Genomic DNA, 13,003 nt, shown 5'->3' with positions numbered 1-13,003 from the left:
TGTAATTGTCGATTATGATTGGGTTATTTTTATTCTTATTGCCTATTGCTTGGCATTGTGCAAAGGGCCTGAAGCTTGATTTTCTATATAGCATCGTAGTTCCCCTTTAGAAATGGATGCAGATGGCGCCTTTTCGCAGTGAGGAAAGTCGGTGTCGAAAACGTGTTGGTCGCTTTCACGTTCCTCTGATGTGAAGTGTAGCAATATGACTCAGGACTCAAGGGCTGGGTAGATGGGTTTTTATTATTATTATCCAGTAATACGACTCAGCGATAAAGCGGACAACCTTTCGTTTATTACGTACCTTTCGTATATTACGACTTGCCATATATTTTTAATTTAAATAGTGCGACTCAAGGGGAGATCGGCAGGAATATCCTCTTCAAGCAGTAATGCTCATGGACAGATCTTTATTTGCAAAAGAAGGCATTATTCATTTCTGTGAATGCTTGGTGTCATTGCGCTTGCGCGGGGTCGTCTCTCTCCATCTAGCAACACTGCGTACTACTTGATGTTGAACCGTGTGACACGGTAGTTGTATTCAATATTAATAACCACTAAAAATGGAGATACCAGTTACGTATTGCTTGTGCGGTCGCCCATACGATCCTGAGCAATTTATGATACAATGTGACGTGTGCAAGGAATGGTACCATGGCGGGTAAGCATTTGTGAGCTCATTAAAATACGTGGAGCATGCGAAACTCAGCGTTCTCGACACGGTGACACTCGACTACAGAGACTACGGATTTTCGTGATTTTTCGTAAACTCGAAAGTTTCCTTCGCATCAAATTACGTCTCGAAGATCTTCCGCTCGGTCAGGGTCAGTAACGAGTACAAGATGTGGCACTGGTTCAATGATATTGTATCGTAAACAACGTTTTGTTGATAGTGACATAACCTGTGCTGCGTTCTAATCGGCCTCCATACCGCGCATATTTTTCACGTTATCGGTATCATTTCACGTAATAAAGGCAGCCCGTGACGATTAAATTATTGTGACCGGAGATATGCTTGTTTATGTCCACATTGGGGTCTTTAAAGTTGATCATAAAATATATATATGTTATAGCTATTAGCGTTGCGATTGCATGTAATATGATGCATAATTATCATGGTATTCCTGTGAAAGTTAACAACTTATCGTATCCTTTTCCAGATGTGTGGCAATAAAGGAATATATGGCCATAGAGTTTGACAAATATCACTGTCCACGCTGTCAAGCTATGTGTGGTCCTTCAATCAGTAAGATTGCATTGTTATTATAGATATTTCATGTATATTTTGCAAACAATATTGTTGTTACTAATATCTACCTGTTTCATTTTACAGTGAAAGTCAGAACAAACTGGCATAGACACGATTATTCCGAATACAATGCGGACACAAAACCTGTTCAGACAGGAACTCCGGTGTTTATAAGAGAGCTGAAGACTAGACACTTTCCTAAGGCTGATGAAGTTGTCAAGCATCTAAAAGGACACCAATTAACTCTTCAATATTTACAAACAAATGGTTTTGAAAATCCTATAATTATCGATGGAAAAGAAGGTCTTGACATGACACTACCACCTTCCAACTTTAGTGTTGCAAATGTTGAAAACTACATAGGTAAGATATACAGATGGCACAAAAGTATCTTGATTGGACAATGACTATTAAATTGTGTAAAACATTTTATCTTGTATCATAAATGTGCAAAGTTGACTTTAATATTGCTTGATTTTCTCTCAGGTGGTGATCGGTACATGGATGTAATTGATGTCACTAGACAGAGTAACATACGTATGAAATTGACGGATTTTGTAGAATATTTTACTTCTTCTTCTCGTTCAAGTACAAGGATACTTAATCTCATAAGTCTTGAATTTACTAACACCGGGTACATTGCTATTCATTGTCTTGTGAATACAATGTTGTAAGTATTTTCTAGAGCTTGATTTATTAATAAATGACTTAAACTTTGTAGTCTTTCACCGCTGGTCGAAGCACCGTGCATTGCACGCAAGCTAGACTGGGTGACCACGGCTTGGCCACGCGATTGGCCCGAGGACAGTGATATAAAGCGACCCGAAGTGCAAAAGTACTGCCTAATGGGCGTCAAAGACAGTTTCACTGACTTTCACATTGACTTCGGCGGCACGTCCGTGTGGTATCACGTGTTGCGTGGCGAAAAAGTGTTTTATCTCATCAAACCGACGGCAGCAAACATACAATTGTACCAGCATTGGATGTGCAGCTCTACGCAGAGTGAGACCTTCTTCGGGGACCAGGCTGATGCGTGTTACAAATGCACTCTTAAGCAAGGCCAAACAATGATGATTCCTACAGGCTGGATACACGCTGTGTTCACGCCGGTGGATTCTTTGGTTTTCGGCGGGAACTTTTTGCACAGTCTCAACATTCCAATGCAGATACAGTGAGTATGCGGAAATTCACCAAATCACAATTGATCAGAGATAGAGAGAGAGAGAGTGAGAGTGGGAGAGACAGAGAATACCTTTAATTCGCTTTATCCGTGAAATTTGCAGGATATACGAGCTGGAGAGAAAAATGAAGACCCCAGCGAAATTTCAGTATCCCGGATTCGAGACGATTAATTGGTTCGCCGCTAAGAAGATGCTGAAGGAGCTGAAGGAACTGAATAACGAGGGCAAGAAATGCCCGCAGTATCATCTACAAGGCATAAAGGCGATGCTCGGGATTCTCAAGCAGTGGAACACGGACAAGGATGTAAGTTAAGTTGTATTTTGTGCTCTTTTTCATTTCATTTTGTGCTCAGCTTTGATCAAAGAACGCAAGCAGCCGAACAAGGACAAAGCGTTACAAAAGCGACGTGTGTTTTCAGTACAACATGATTAGTCGCGGCCAAATACCGGAGACGATAAACAGCCAGAAGCTGTTGAAGGACCTCAGCAAGGAGATACGACATGCGGAACGTTACTTAATATCCCTGAACCCACCGAAGCCGGAACGCGAGAGTAAACGGAAGAAGAAGAAGCCGCTGAACAAGGACTTCGTTGTGGACTTTGATTTCGCCGACAAGATGACCGACAATCCGTTCAAGGCGACGTTGAAGGAAACAAACAAGACGGAAGCAGCGGAGGCGCCGTTGCCGGCGAACAACAACAGACCACCGTTGAAGCTGACTCTACCGAAACCCGTCGCGTACCCCAACACCAAGTCGACCGTCGCGGAAAAACCGCCCGCCTCCGGCAACAAGCGGGCGTCCAAGCCGGGCAAACAGAGCCCCACTGTGATTAGATTTAAGCTCGGCAACAACGAGGTTGTCAGAAGTACAAATGACAATATCAACGTATACGGCAACGCGGTGACCGGCCACACGACGATGGAGACCATGAAGGAGCAGCAGCCGCTCGTATGGAAGCAGACGTCGGTGTACGATTTCCACGACGGCAGCAACGAGAGTGACTACGGCAGATTCACGATAGACGAGTCGCAGAAGCGGAAGCGGACGTCCCGGGCGAACCCACCGAAGCAGTTCAAGCATGACTACGACGGGAACGTCGACATACTGAACGACACGCCGAAGAACGGCATAGAGGAGCTGCTGAAGGCGTCCGCGTACACGCTCGGCAACGGCACTCAGCGAATAGATGTTGCGTATGTATACCCTCGATCTACTACGAATACGTCGACGACACCGCCGTGTCGCGCGATACTTACGTGACGTAAAATAATTTTAGGCCTTCGACTACGATTCCGCAGTACAGTCAACCTATGCCGCCTCCCACTGGGTAATTTAATCCGCTATTGTCGATGGAGAACTGATATTCGTGTGTTAGACTTTAAAACGGTCGACTCGCTACGCTGATACGTTGATCTTGATCTTGAGCAGCGAGTAATTGATAAGAGGCTTCGCCGAGCACTCGAGTAGCGACGTTTGTTTCTCGTTAGGGAATTTCTTTAGCATGTAGTCGCATATAGGGCAGTGCATTTCATTTTTCTTGGTGTCTTAGTATTTATAAATTGAAAACGCTCAGTTCCGACAGGGCGTCACCATCCACGCGGGAGGCGATCGCCGGCATGTTGTCGTTCAGCGAGCAGTGTTACTCGACGACGAGCGACCCCGCAAAGTCGTCGAGACTGGTCAAAACGCAGCGTGACAACAACGACGACGACGACGACGATCAGTTGATAGAAAATATCGACAAGGTTCACCAGGACGATGATTTCAGTACGTATGCTTCGAGAAGAGATCCTTTCCTTTTTTAATATTTAAGCCTAAAGAGGGATACCCTGTTGCATCTTTAAAACTAAAAGGATGTTTCGAATGAAGAGGCTTAATGATCCACCACTCTCTGTATTTATAACTTCCCTCACGAAAAAGTTACTAAAGGACTTTTCGTCGCCCGCAGTTTATCCAGCTCTGGACGCATCCGACGACGAGGAGTACAGCTTCAAACCTAAGGCGAAGAGTCAGATCGACGAAGCGTGGAATCCAAAGGCCAGGGTGGGTCCTCTTCTACCGAAGACGAATCGGCCAGCGCGGGAAGGCGTGAAGAAGACGTCCGTGGAGAAGGGCTTGGAAGCAGCCGCGGCGAAGCGAGCGAAACAATCGGTGAGTATCAGCTGTGTATCTTGCGTAAACGTTACATACACATTTTATTGTTTTCGCACATCATCGATTATCGTAGATTTCATACGTGTTACGAATTAATTCAGCATGCGACTGATGCGTTCGTAACAATGCAAAATGTTCTTTCGTTTCCTGTATTTTTTCTTTTTTTCGTTATCACTTTTCATTCAATAAATGTTTTATCACTTACGATCTCCCCTAAACATCATAATTTCGTGTTTCTTGCATATACATTTCATACAGGATGAATACCTGGATAACGACATGGACAAGATTACCAAGAAGAAATTGGTAGGCATTACTTCGATCATTACAGCTCGATCTAAAGATCCTTGTAGTAGCTTTACTTTTTGCCGCGTTTTTCTTTTTTTCTCTTTAATCACCTATCGAGTACCTTGTAGTTACGATTACGTTCTTTGTTGAGTATACTTATACTTCGCGTTTAACGCTTTACTATTTTAGCAGTAGTAAGACTGTCAAATGAAATCTCTCACGAAGCATCTTGTCTTGTTGTACGTGAACATGTCGCGATCTGTGAATGCGTCTTCTTATTTTTCGATATTGTTTACATGCACTCTCGTTTCCCTTTCATCGCACATTCGTAACGATCAGCTGTAGTTTGCCACCATTAATCCGTAGGAAATGTTCTTGGTGATCCTCATCTCTCTGTATATCCTCCTTATATTCGTCCATTACTTTTCACTTTCACTTTCGTGTTACTGTCACTAAATCCAAGAGACTAATAGCTCACGTTGTATTTTACGCGTGCTGTCAGGGTACTGCCAAACGGACGTACAATAAGAGGAAGCAAAAGGATCCTGCGGTGAGCGCGGTAGGAACCGCGTCCACCGCACCGTCTGAAAACGTTATCAAATCGTCCATCGGATGCGGATCGATTCTGACGAGTCCCAACAGACTTAGGGATGTCAAAGCGAAGCTTGCGGCTCCGGTTCCCGTTGGTAAAGTATCTCGAGCTTTGTCCTCCGTTTACCTTCTTATTGTAAATTATTAGTTACAATTGTCCGATCTTGTTCGTGTTTGTAGAACGCAAACAGAGAAAGGGGATGAAAACGGCGAAGCAACGTCTGGGGAAGATCCTGAAGATCCACAAAATGATGCACTAGGTAAAATTAAGATAATATTATGTAAGAGGAAAAGCAACACGTCATTTTTCACTTGTGTATAAAAATCGTGTAATAGTTGTACATTATAATTGTAAATATAAACGAATTTTTTCCATCAGGGTGATGCGTACATTCACCTTATAAAATGAAAAAGCAAAATGGGGGAAAAAAAAAGAAAGGATCTAGTTTTAAAGATTAGCGCCGTTTTCTAAAAGATACTTATATTTATTACTGCGTCGTTTAATTTTAGGTGGATATTTAACGACTTTTGATATCTCGATATTTCAGTAAGACAATATTTACATTGTAACAATGGCTTACTGATGCTTTACGTGACGCGACGTAACAGTTCAGTTGACAACGACACGTTGATGGCGAAGGGAAAACTATATCAACCTACAGTTTGTAATGTATACACCTTATTATTTGGATATAACCGCAGTTTAATTTATGGATACCGGTGTCAGGCAAAATAAATTATGATTCTTAAGGGAGTACGAACGAGACATTGAGTTTGCATGCATTTGCGTTTGTATTAGCGTACATGAAATACACGTGCTGATGTAAGCATACACGCTTGTCCTGAGAGAGTAACCATGTATTTTGCCTAACGCTAATGGCCATAACTTCGAAGTTGTAGACTCTTACGATCGACTTGTTAACAATGTCCTACAAGTTGCACTCTCAGCGTTCTTCATCGCTAGCAAGTTCCTGGATAGAGAGATCGATTGTAAGAGACGTTCACTTCCAAGTTTTGCTTATGATTGATAGCAGATAAAACAAGCTTAACGATGACACAGCAGGAAGGAAACTAATATTTTATTTTACATTGACAAAAGAATCTCTTATTTTATTTTCCTCTTTCTCGAATCAGTTCTACCTTATTTGAGATGTAAAGATCAGAAGTGATACCTATCTTTTTACATATGTTGTGTAGCACTTTACACAGTTATTCTTAGTGACGTTGCCGTTTAGTTTAAACATCACAGAGAGGCTGTAGGATACTGATTTAGTTTTCTATATATATATATACTTGTTATAAAAATAAAACAAAAAGATTATATCTGCCAGTGAAACGTTTTGTATGTAACTTACAGATACGGTAAGGTGTACCTTGATCGTTACTGCGGAATACTAAGCGTACTAAAGTAGCGTAAGAAATCTTATCGATTGTTGTATCGCACAGGAAATTGAGTTACCTAATACATTGTACCTGTTTCCTATGATACAAAGTACGAGGTACGTGAAGGCATAAAATATTCGGACATTCATGACGGTTTCGCGAAATAGAGGGAAATTATCCGCGAATTACGGATTATTTCTATTTAATAATAAATAAGACCTTCGGAGTTGCTGATGACTCGAGAACGTCAACGGCAACTTTGCGCGGAAACAACGGGGAAAAATATGTTTTCTACTTCACGACGACTCACGTTGAAATTAGCCCGGGAAATAAAATTGTTTATATTCACGCTTCCTTCATTCCCTCTGTCATAAATCTTCTTCTCACGCAAGTACACCCGAAGAATCGCGATTTGGTTAATGTTATGGTATTTCAAGTTTTTCGTGGAAGCAATATCGTATGATTTTATTGATGTCGATGACTTCTTGTTTACAAGCTTTATGAATTTAGACATAAGCGCGCAAGCTGAAATTATGTATTGATGTAAGATTTATAAACGTTGAGAGATGACAAAAAGTTCACTTCGTATTCCACTAATGTTATAACGATTAAAACTACTTACACACAGTTTAGTTTGTATTAACGTAGATCGCGATAAGTATTGCGAATTATATTTACCTTACTGTTAGTAGGACACAACTGTATAATTTATAAGTTGCTGAAACGTGTGTCGAGCAGTTATTGTAGGAACTTGCAACATCTAACGTGTCTCAAATAATTGACATCCTTGATGCATTAGTCAAATTTTTACACGACCCTGCATATTACGGTACACACCGATCATGCATCTGAGCGTTGTCGATTTGACACATACACTTGTTTCCGTTATCTTTAAAGTGTGACGTCGTTTCGTCTCTTGCAACAGTAATTTACGTTGCAAAGACCAAGCTACACCAAGCTTATTTTTGCAATTAAGTGCAATTGTTTGACAAGTTATTGATTGTAAGTATCTTGATTGTAAGAAAGTAAGATTGTATGTATCGTGTCTTGTAAGATTTACGTACGTGTATGTATATTTACATGTATGTAAAAATTATACACTTTGCATCGTCTTATAAGATACACATACATATACACACATATATATATAGAAACATATATATTTTTTTACAGAGCATTCACCTTGTTAATTTGTATCGTGTCTCACTTTATATATATATACGCATATTTATTTAACATCTTCACTCTCATTGTGTGTCTTTGTTCAGTCTAACAACATTCTTCGCAAACATTGTATATTCTCATGTCACTTTGTCACATCGGATCGACGTGAACGCGCGATTAAAGATTTAAATCGGAGTCCCCGCAAAAACGAGTCTACGTAATTTGTACGCGAAATATGAATTTGTAGACTTTTACCACCAAGGATCGGTATATTTCAAATGTGTTCACTAAATTATAGACTATAATCTCGCAGGTTTTAATGTTCGATGCCGAATACATTATTGCGAAACTGAAGATGAAAAGAAAAAGAAAAGAGAGTTAAATATATATCAGGGATGAAAGTAAATAACATTTATTTTCATGATGCGCTCTTTATTCGTCGCTCATAGGAGTATGTAGCACTTTCTATGTACAATAGAGTATACTCGTCGAGGTGTAAGTACTTTAAGATTATTAGATCGATCTAATGAGATGAAAACAGCTCCGTAGACGATTTTCGAACGCTTTTTTAATGCAAATTGAACAGAAATTTATAAGGATGTACTGTTAAATTAATGCTTCCATAGCATCACGATGCGCACTTGTGTTGGTGGGAAGTGAAGCAAGAGCAAAATGTATTTTTGAGGGAAATCTTGTCAGAGCTAGAGTGCGGGTACATGCAACTACTTGTCTCGAATGCGCAGCATCTTTTCATCTTATTGATATTCAAATTTCTTATCTCATTATTATTCTCTCCGTAGAGTCTAAATTTGTCACGACGACTCTTTAGAATTTATGCGGATTACCGACTTTTGGCGGTTACTCGCGCGAGAGCCGTGAAACATTGTTCAAAAGACGACGCAGAGAGGCGTCTGACTCGAGCCGTGTCGAACCAATCACGATTGTACCTCGCATCGTGAAACAACAGAACAATTTTTCATCGTGTTCGTATTGCCGAATAAAATGTTGGACTCATTCGATGATTCGTGCTTTCTCGTCTCTCCTCTGTCTTCTCTCCCCTCTATTATTATCTAGCCACGATAGATGCATATAACATAAAAAAATAATCGTCACAAACTACGCAATAATTCAGACTATTAAGGAACAGAAAAGGGAAGAAGAAACGTGTCAGAGAATACAAAAAGCGCGCCTGAAAAAAAAATATGGCGTGAGAGATAACGGCCACTCGAGAGTTCGGTGATTTATTACATTCGTACTTATATCGATGCATGAAATAACGGTCATGAGAAATTTCGGAAATTTACGTGGAAAGCAAAAAATTAAATACTACCAGCGGTATTTAATCGTGAAAATTAACGTTTCGGAGCAAATAACATTCACGGGGTACAATCTGCCGGCTTACAAGTAAACCTCGGGAAACGGCAGACGCCGATCTGTTTCCAATTTTTTATAGTCCAATTTTTAATGTCAAAATATAAAGAAATCTATTATCATTTTTAGCTTAAATTATTTTTTTCAATTTTTTCGAAATTTCTCAAGTTCTTTGTTCATTCTTTTTTTGTTCATTTCTTGTTCATTTTTTAACAGATTTTGATGTTAAAATGAGCTTGTTTGCTGGATAGTGAGCCGAAAGATTACCCAACGTCGAATGTAGCGTAAAACTGAACACTTTTTCAACAATGACGTCAGCAATATTAAATCCGTCATTTTGAATTTTACAAAATGGTTGATTCATAATCGGCGACACGTGTGTGCAAGTTTTAACAAGTCAGATATCTATATTTTTACGAAATATTGTTTTAAATATGTATAAAATAGTGTACTTGTGCAAAACTTGAAAATTTTCGAAAAAATTGAAAAAATTAATTCAAGCTAAAAATGACGAGATTTCTTCATATTTTGACATAAAAAATAACTATAGAAAATTGGAAACAAATCGGCGTCTGACGCGTTCCCCGAAGTTTACTCGTCAGCGCGCCTGCGTGGACCGGCGCCATTGTGCACATTGCGGCTATCGCCGTCGGCGCAACCAGTCCGCCAGTCGCGAACCGTCCGCTGTGTGTTGCGTTTGAGAGTAGAGAGTGGTGCGCGGCGCTTGTCGTTGCTCATTCATCCATCCAATTCGCAGTGTGGTTTGTGTTTACGTTTGCGTCCGCGTTCGCGATATTCCCGCTCGTATCCGCGGTTACCAACGACAGTGTCTCGTTCGTGTTTCCTCGCGTCGTCTCCGTCATTTTTGCCGCCGCTCCAGGCTTCGCGTTGCCGAGCCGCTTTTCGCCGCTTGTCGGTCTCTCGCGAATGCGTGTGTCTTCGCGAACAAATCGATAGCGAAATCCGTGTGTGACGACGACGACGACGACGGTAGTGTTCCGTGTAGTGATATCAACCGGGTGCTGCTGACTCGGGACGGGCGTGTGGGACACATTCAGGACGCCATAGCGTGAGCTTGACGTTTTCGAGGTATGTACGCGTATCGTAACACCAGTAGGTAGCTCCAGTTTTCCAAAGAGAGAAAGAGAGCGAGTGTGGAACGGACGGACAAAGATCGGCGAACGAACGATCGCACCGGTAGATCGGAGCGCGCGAAACCGCAGGTTTGAACGCGAGCTTGTCACGTTCTCAAATATCGGCCCGAAGCTCCGCAACGACGATGAATCTTACTGCTTCGAGGATATTCGCGAGAGAGAGAGTATCTCGAGACATGTTCGCTTTCTCTTTCCTTCTGTGGATTCGCTCTCTTACGACGCGTCTCTCTTGTCTCTTTCTCAAAATGTCAGAACATTCAAATACTCCGACATCTTGAATATTTGAATATTCCGACATTTTGTCAAACGGTTCGCGCAGCTCCGGCGCTAGAAAATGCAGCAGCACGTTCGTAAATTCCACTGCACGTGCACGTGTCGGTGATATTTGTAGACTTTCTTTATTTGCGAACTTTCTTCATTTTCGCACAGAGGATGTACGAGGAGGTGCGACATTTTTTTTGTTCTTTTAGACAACAGGAACGGGTTAGGTGAATGGCGTTCGGTTTGTCGCGTTGTTTGGGTTTTTTTTTCCCCACGCGTCGTTGTAGTTGTGCTTTTTGCTGCGTCTGTTGCGTTCAATGCTATATTTACGACAGCAATCGGGCTTCGGGGAGGAGGAGAGAAGGGGCATAGGGGAAATCGCGGTAAAAACGAGCGGACGTTGCGTTTTCGAGAAAGCACCGTGGCATGTGGCGGAATGTGAAACGCTGCTCTAATTGAGCTCTCTCTCGCACCGGCCAATCTCCGCCTGGCGATCGATGGAGCGTCGTCGTCGGGCATCGTATTTTCCGCGGCATTACGATACAATATATAACGTTCTCGCGTGTGAACATTCGTCCTGGAATTGTCCGAGCAGCTCGCGATACTTCCGGTCACTCGCTCGCTCGCGTGCGAGTTGCGTTTTTAGGTTAATGTGTCGCTCGACCGCGCCGAGGTAAACAATGTCGCGAGTATCCGCAGGATAATTCAAGAGTGACAGAAACTTTCAGCCTACCACGATCTGCTTGATCCCGGCGAGTAAGGTTGTCGCGTGCTTTCGGAGATTCGCGTGAGAACGGCACAAGTCGCGAAAAAGCGGAGCGACGACATGGCGCGTTCGTTGACACGCGAAGGTAAAAATATGAGCGTTATAACGGAGTTCGCGCAGAAGCAACGCCGAGTCGGCGGCTCTGCAGATTACAGAGGTGCAGGAATATTTTGAGGTTAAGCGTCAGGTGCCTTCTGCTTGACCATCTGCCCTGCGTCGGCTGGAGAAAGTAATTGTGACAATCGCGATTATACGTGTCGCATGAGACGTTTGGTCTGTTCTTTGTAGCTGCACTGCTGAACTGGTGCAATAAACTAGAGAGTGAGAAAACCTATATTTATCTCACTTTAACTTATTGCATCAGTTCAACAGTGCAGCTACAAAGAACAGACCAATAATTCCGCGAGATTGAGATCCGAGCGAAATTGGATTTAAAATGGAGCGAAACGGAAGGATTGCGGCTCGCTGTATTGTGAGCCTGGAAATTGGCGAACCACCAACTGGTCGTGCAGCAAACGGAATGATTTCAAAAGCAAGCACAGTCGTTAAACGCTTATTCAACGCGTGTCCGTTGGAGGAGAAAAATGTCGCCGCAACTCGCGGGAGATTTTTACGTACGCCGATACGTCAGTTTTACGAAGAAGTATCGGCTCGTCTGTCGAGATGTCGTTATAAGAAATGACGTTACGCTCTCGCGACGAGTAGGGATTCTTCGCAACGATTCTCTCAAAATATCGATGACGATATTATCGTCATTCAGAACCATCGATAACGATAATATCGATAATTTTGAAAAATATCGATATTTATATAAAAAAAATGTATACATGTAGGGGTATACATATAGGCGTGTGAAGGGTGGTATACATGACAAATTTAAAAAGATCTTTTAAAAATTGTTATCTTCATATAATTTATTGTCATATTCTTATTAGAAAATATATAATAAACTGCATCTCGGTCGTAGAACCGTAATAGGCCCCAGAGCTGTAACTGAAAAATACGAAATATCAGTAAAATTCATATCGATAAATATTCGATATTTGTCTTTCGATATTTCGATATTATCGATTTATCGTTGCATTCCTAGCGACGAGACATCGCGTCGCTCATGTCGCGGATTCTCTCCTGTGCCGTGATTTTGCTACTAAAGGCGCGCATGGCGTAAATGGCGGGTCGAAGGTCAAGATCGCGTGTCGTAATAGCGAATTGGTCTCTCGTAACATGCATGTGACGATTGCGCTACGTAACAAACCCGACCCGAGCGGTCGCCGGTGCAAAGTTTCTGACGACGGACTGACGTAACACGATAACAAAGGGAGTAGATGCGGTCTCGTTGGTCTAATTTCGTCGTTACAACCGCCGCTGTAAAGTGTAATATCGCGGTTTCTGTCTCACCGCAGCGGCTCGCAATTTCGAGCCGGCAGTATAAAAAGCGT

At 42.0% G+C, this 13,003-nt stretch overlaps 1 protein-coding gene across 7 annotated transcripts; it reads left to right on the top strand.

Moving 5' to 3' along the window:
• Positions 1–230: 230 nt before the first annotated feature.
• LOC105182611 (histone lysine demethylase PHF8) lies at positions 231–9,034 on the top strand. Of its 7 annotated transcripts, none has more exons than XM_011140165.3 (14): positions 232–661; positions 1,161–1,246; positions 1,334–1,612; positions 1,736–1,883; positions 1,971–2,420; positions 2,533–2,734; positions 2,850–3,625; positions 3,709–3,759; positions 4,006–4,199; positions 4,381–4,583; positions 4,845–4,892; positions 5,377–5,560; positions 5,646–5,725; positions 6,014–9,034. In XM_011140165.3, the coding sequence occupies exons 1-13, from the start codon at positions 564–566 to the stop codon at positions 5,723–5,725; spliced, it is 2,799 nt and encodes a 932-aa protein (XP_011138467.1). In that variant the 5' UTR covers positions 232–563; the 3' UTR covers positions 6,014–9,034. The 7 variants fall into 7 exon arrangements, with proteins under 7 accessions (XP_025153329.1, XP_025153327.1, XP_011138467.1 ...); XM_011140164.3 differs by having other exon boundaries at positions 5,976–9,034; XM_025297540.1 differs by having other exon boundaries at positions 233–661; positions 4,015–4,199; positions 5,976–9,034.
• The last annotated feature ends 3,969 nt before the right edge of the window (positions 9,035–13,003 follow it).

Source organism: Harpegnathos saltator, unplaced genomic scaffold (assembly GCF_003227715.2).
Source record: "Harpegnathos saltator strain DR-91 unplaced genomic scaffold, Hsal_v8.6 scaffold18, whole genome shotgun sequence".
NCBI classification, from domain to species: domain Eukaryota; kingdom Metazoa; phylum Arthropoda; class Insecta; order Hymenoptera; family Formicidae; genus Harpegnathos; species Harpegnathos saltator.
Note: the sequence above shows the minus strand (reverse complement) of the source record. Positions and strands in the feature narration are given on the sequence as shown.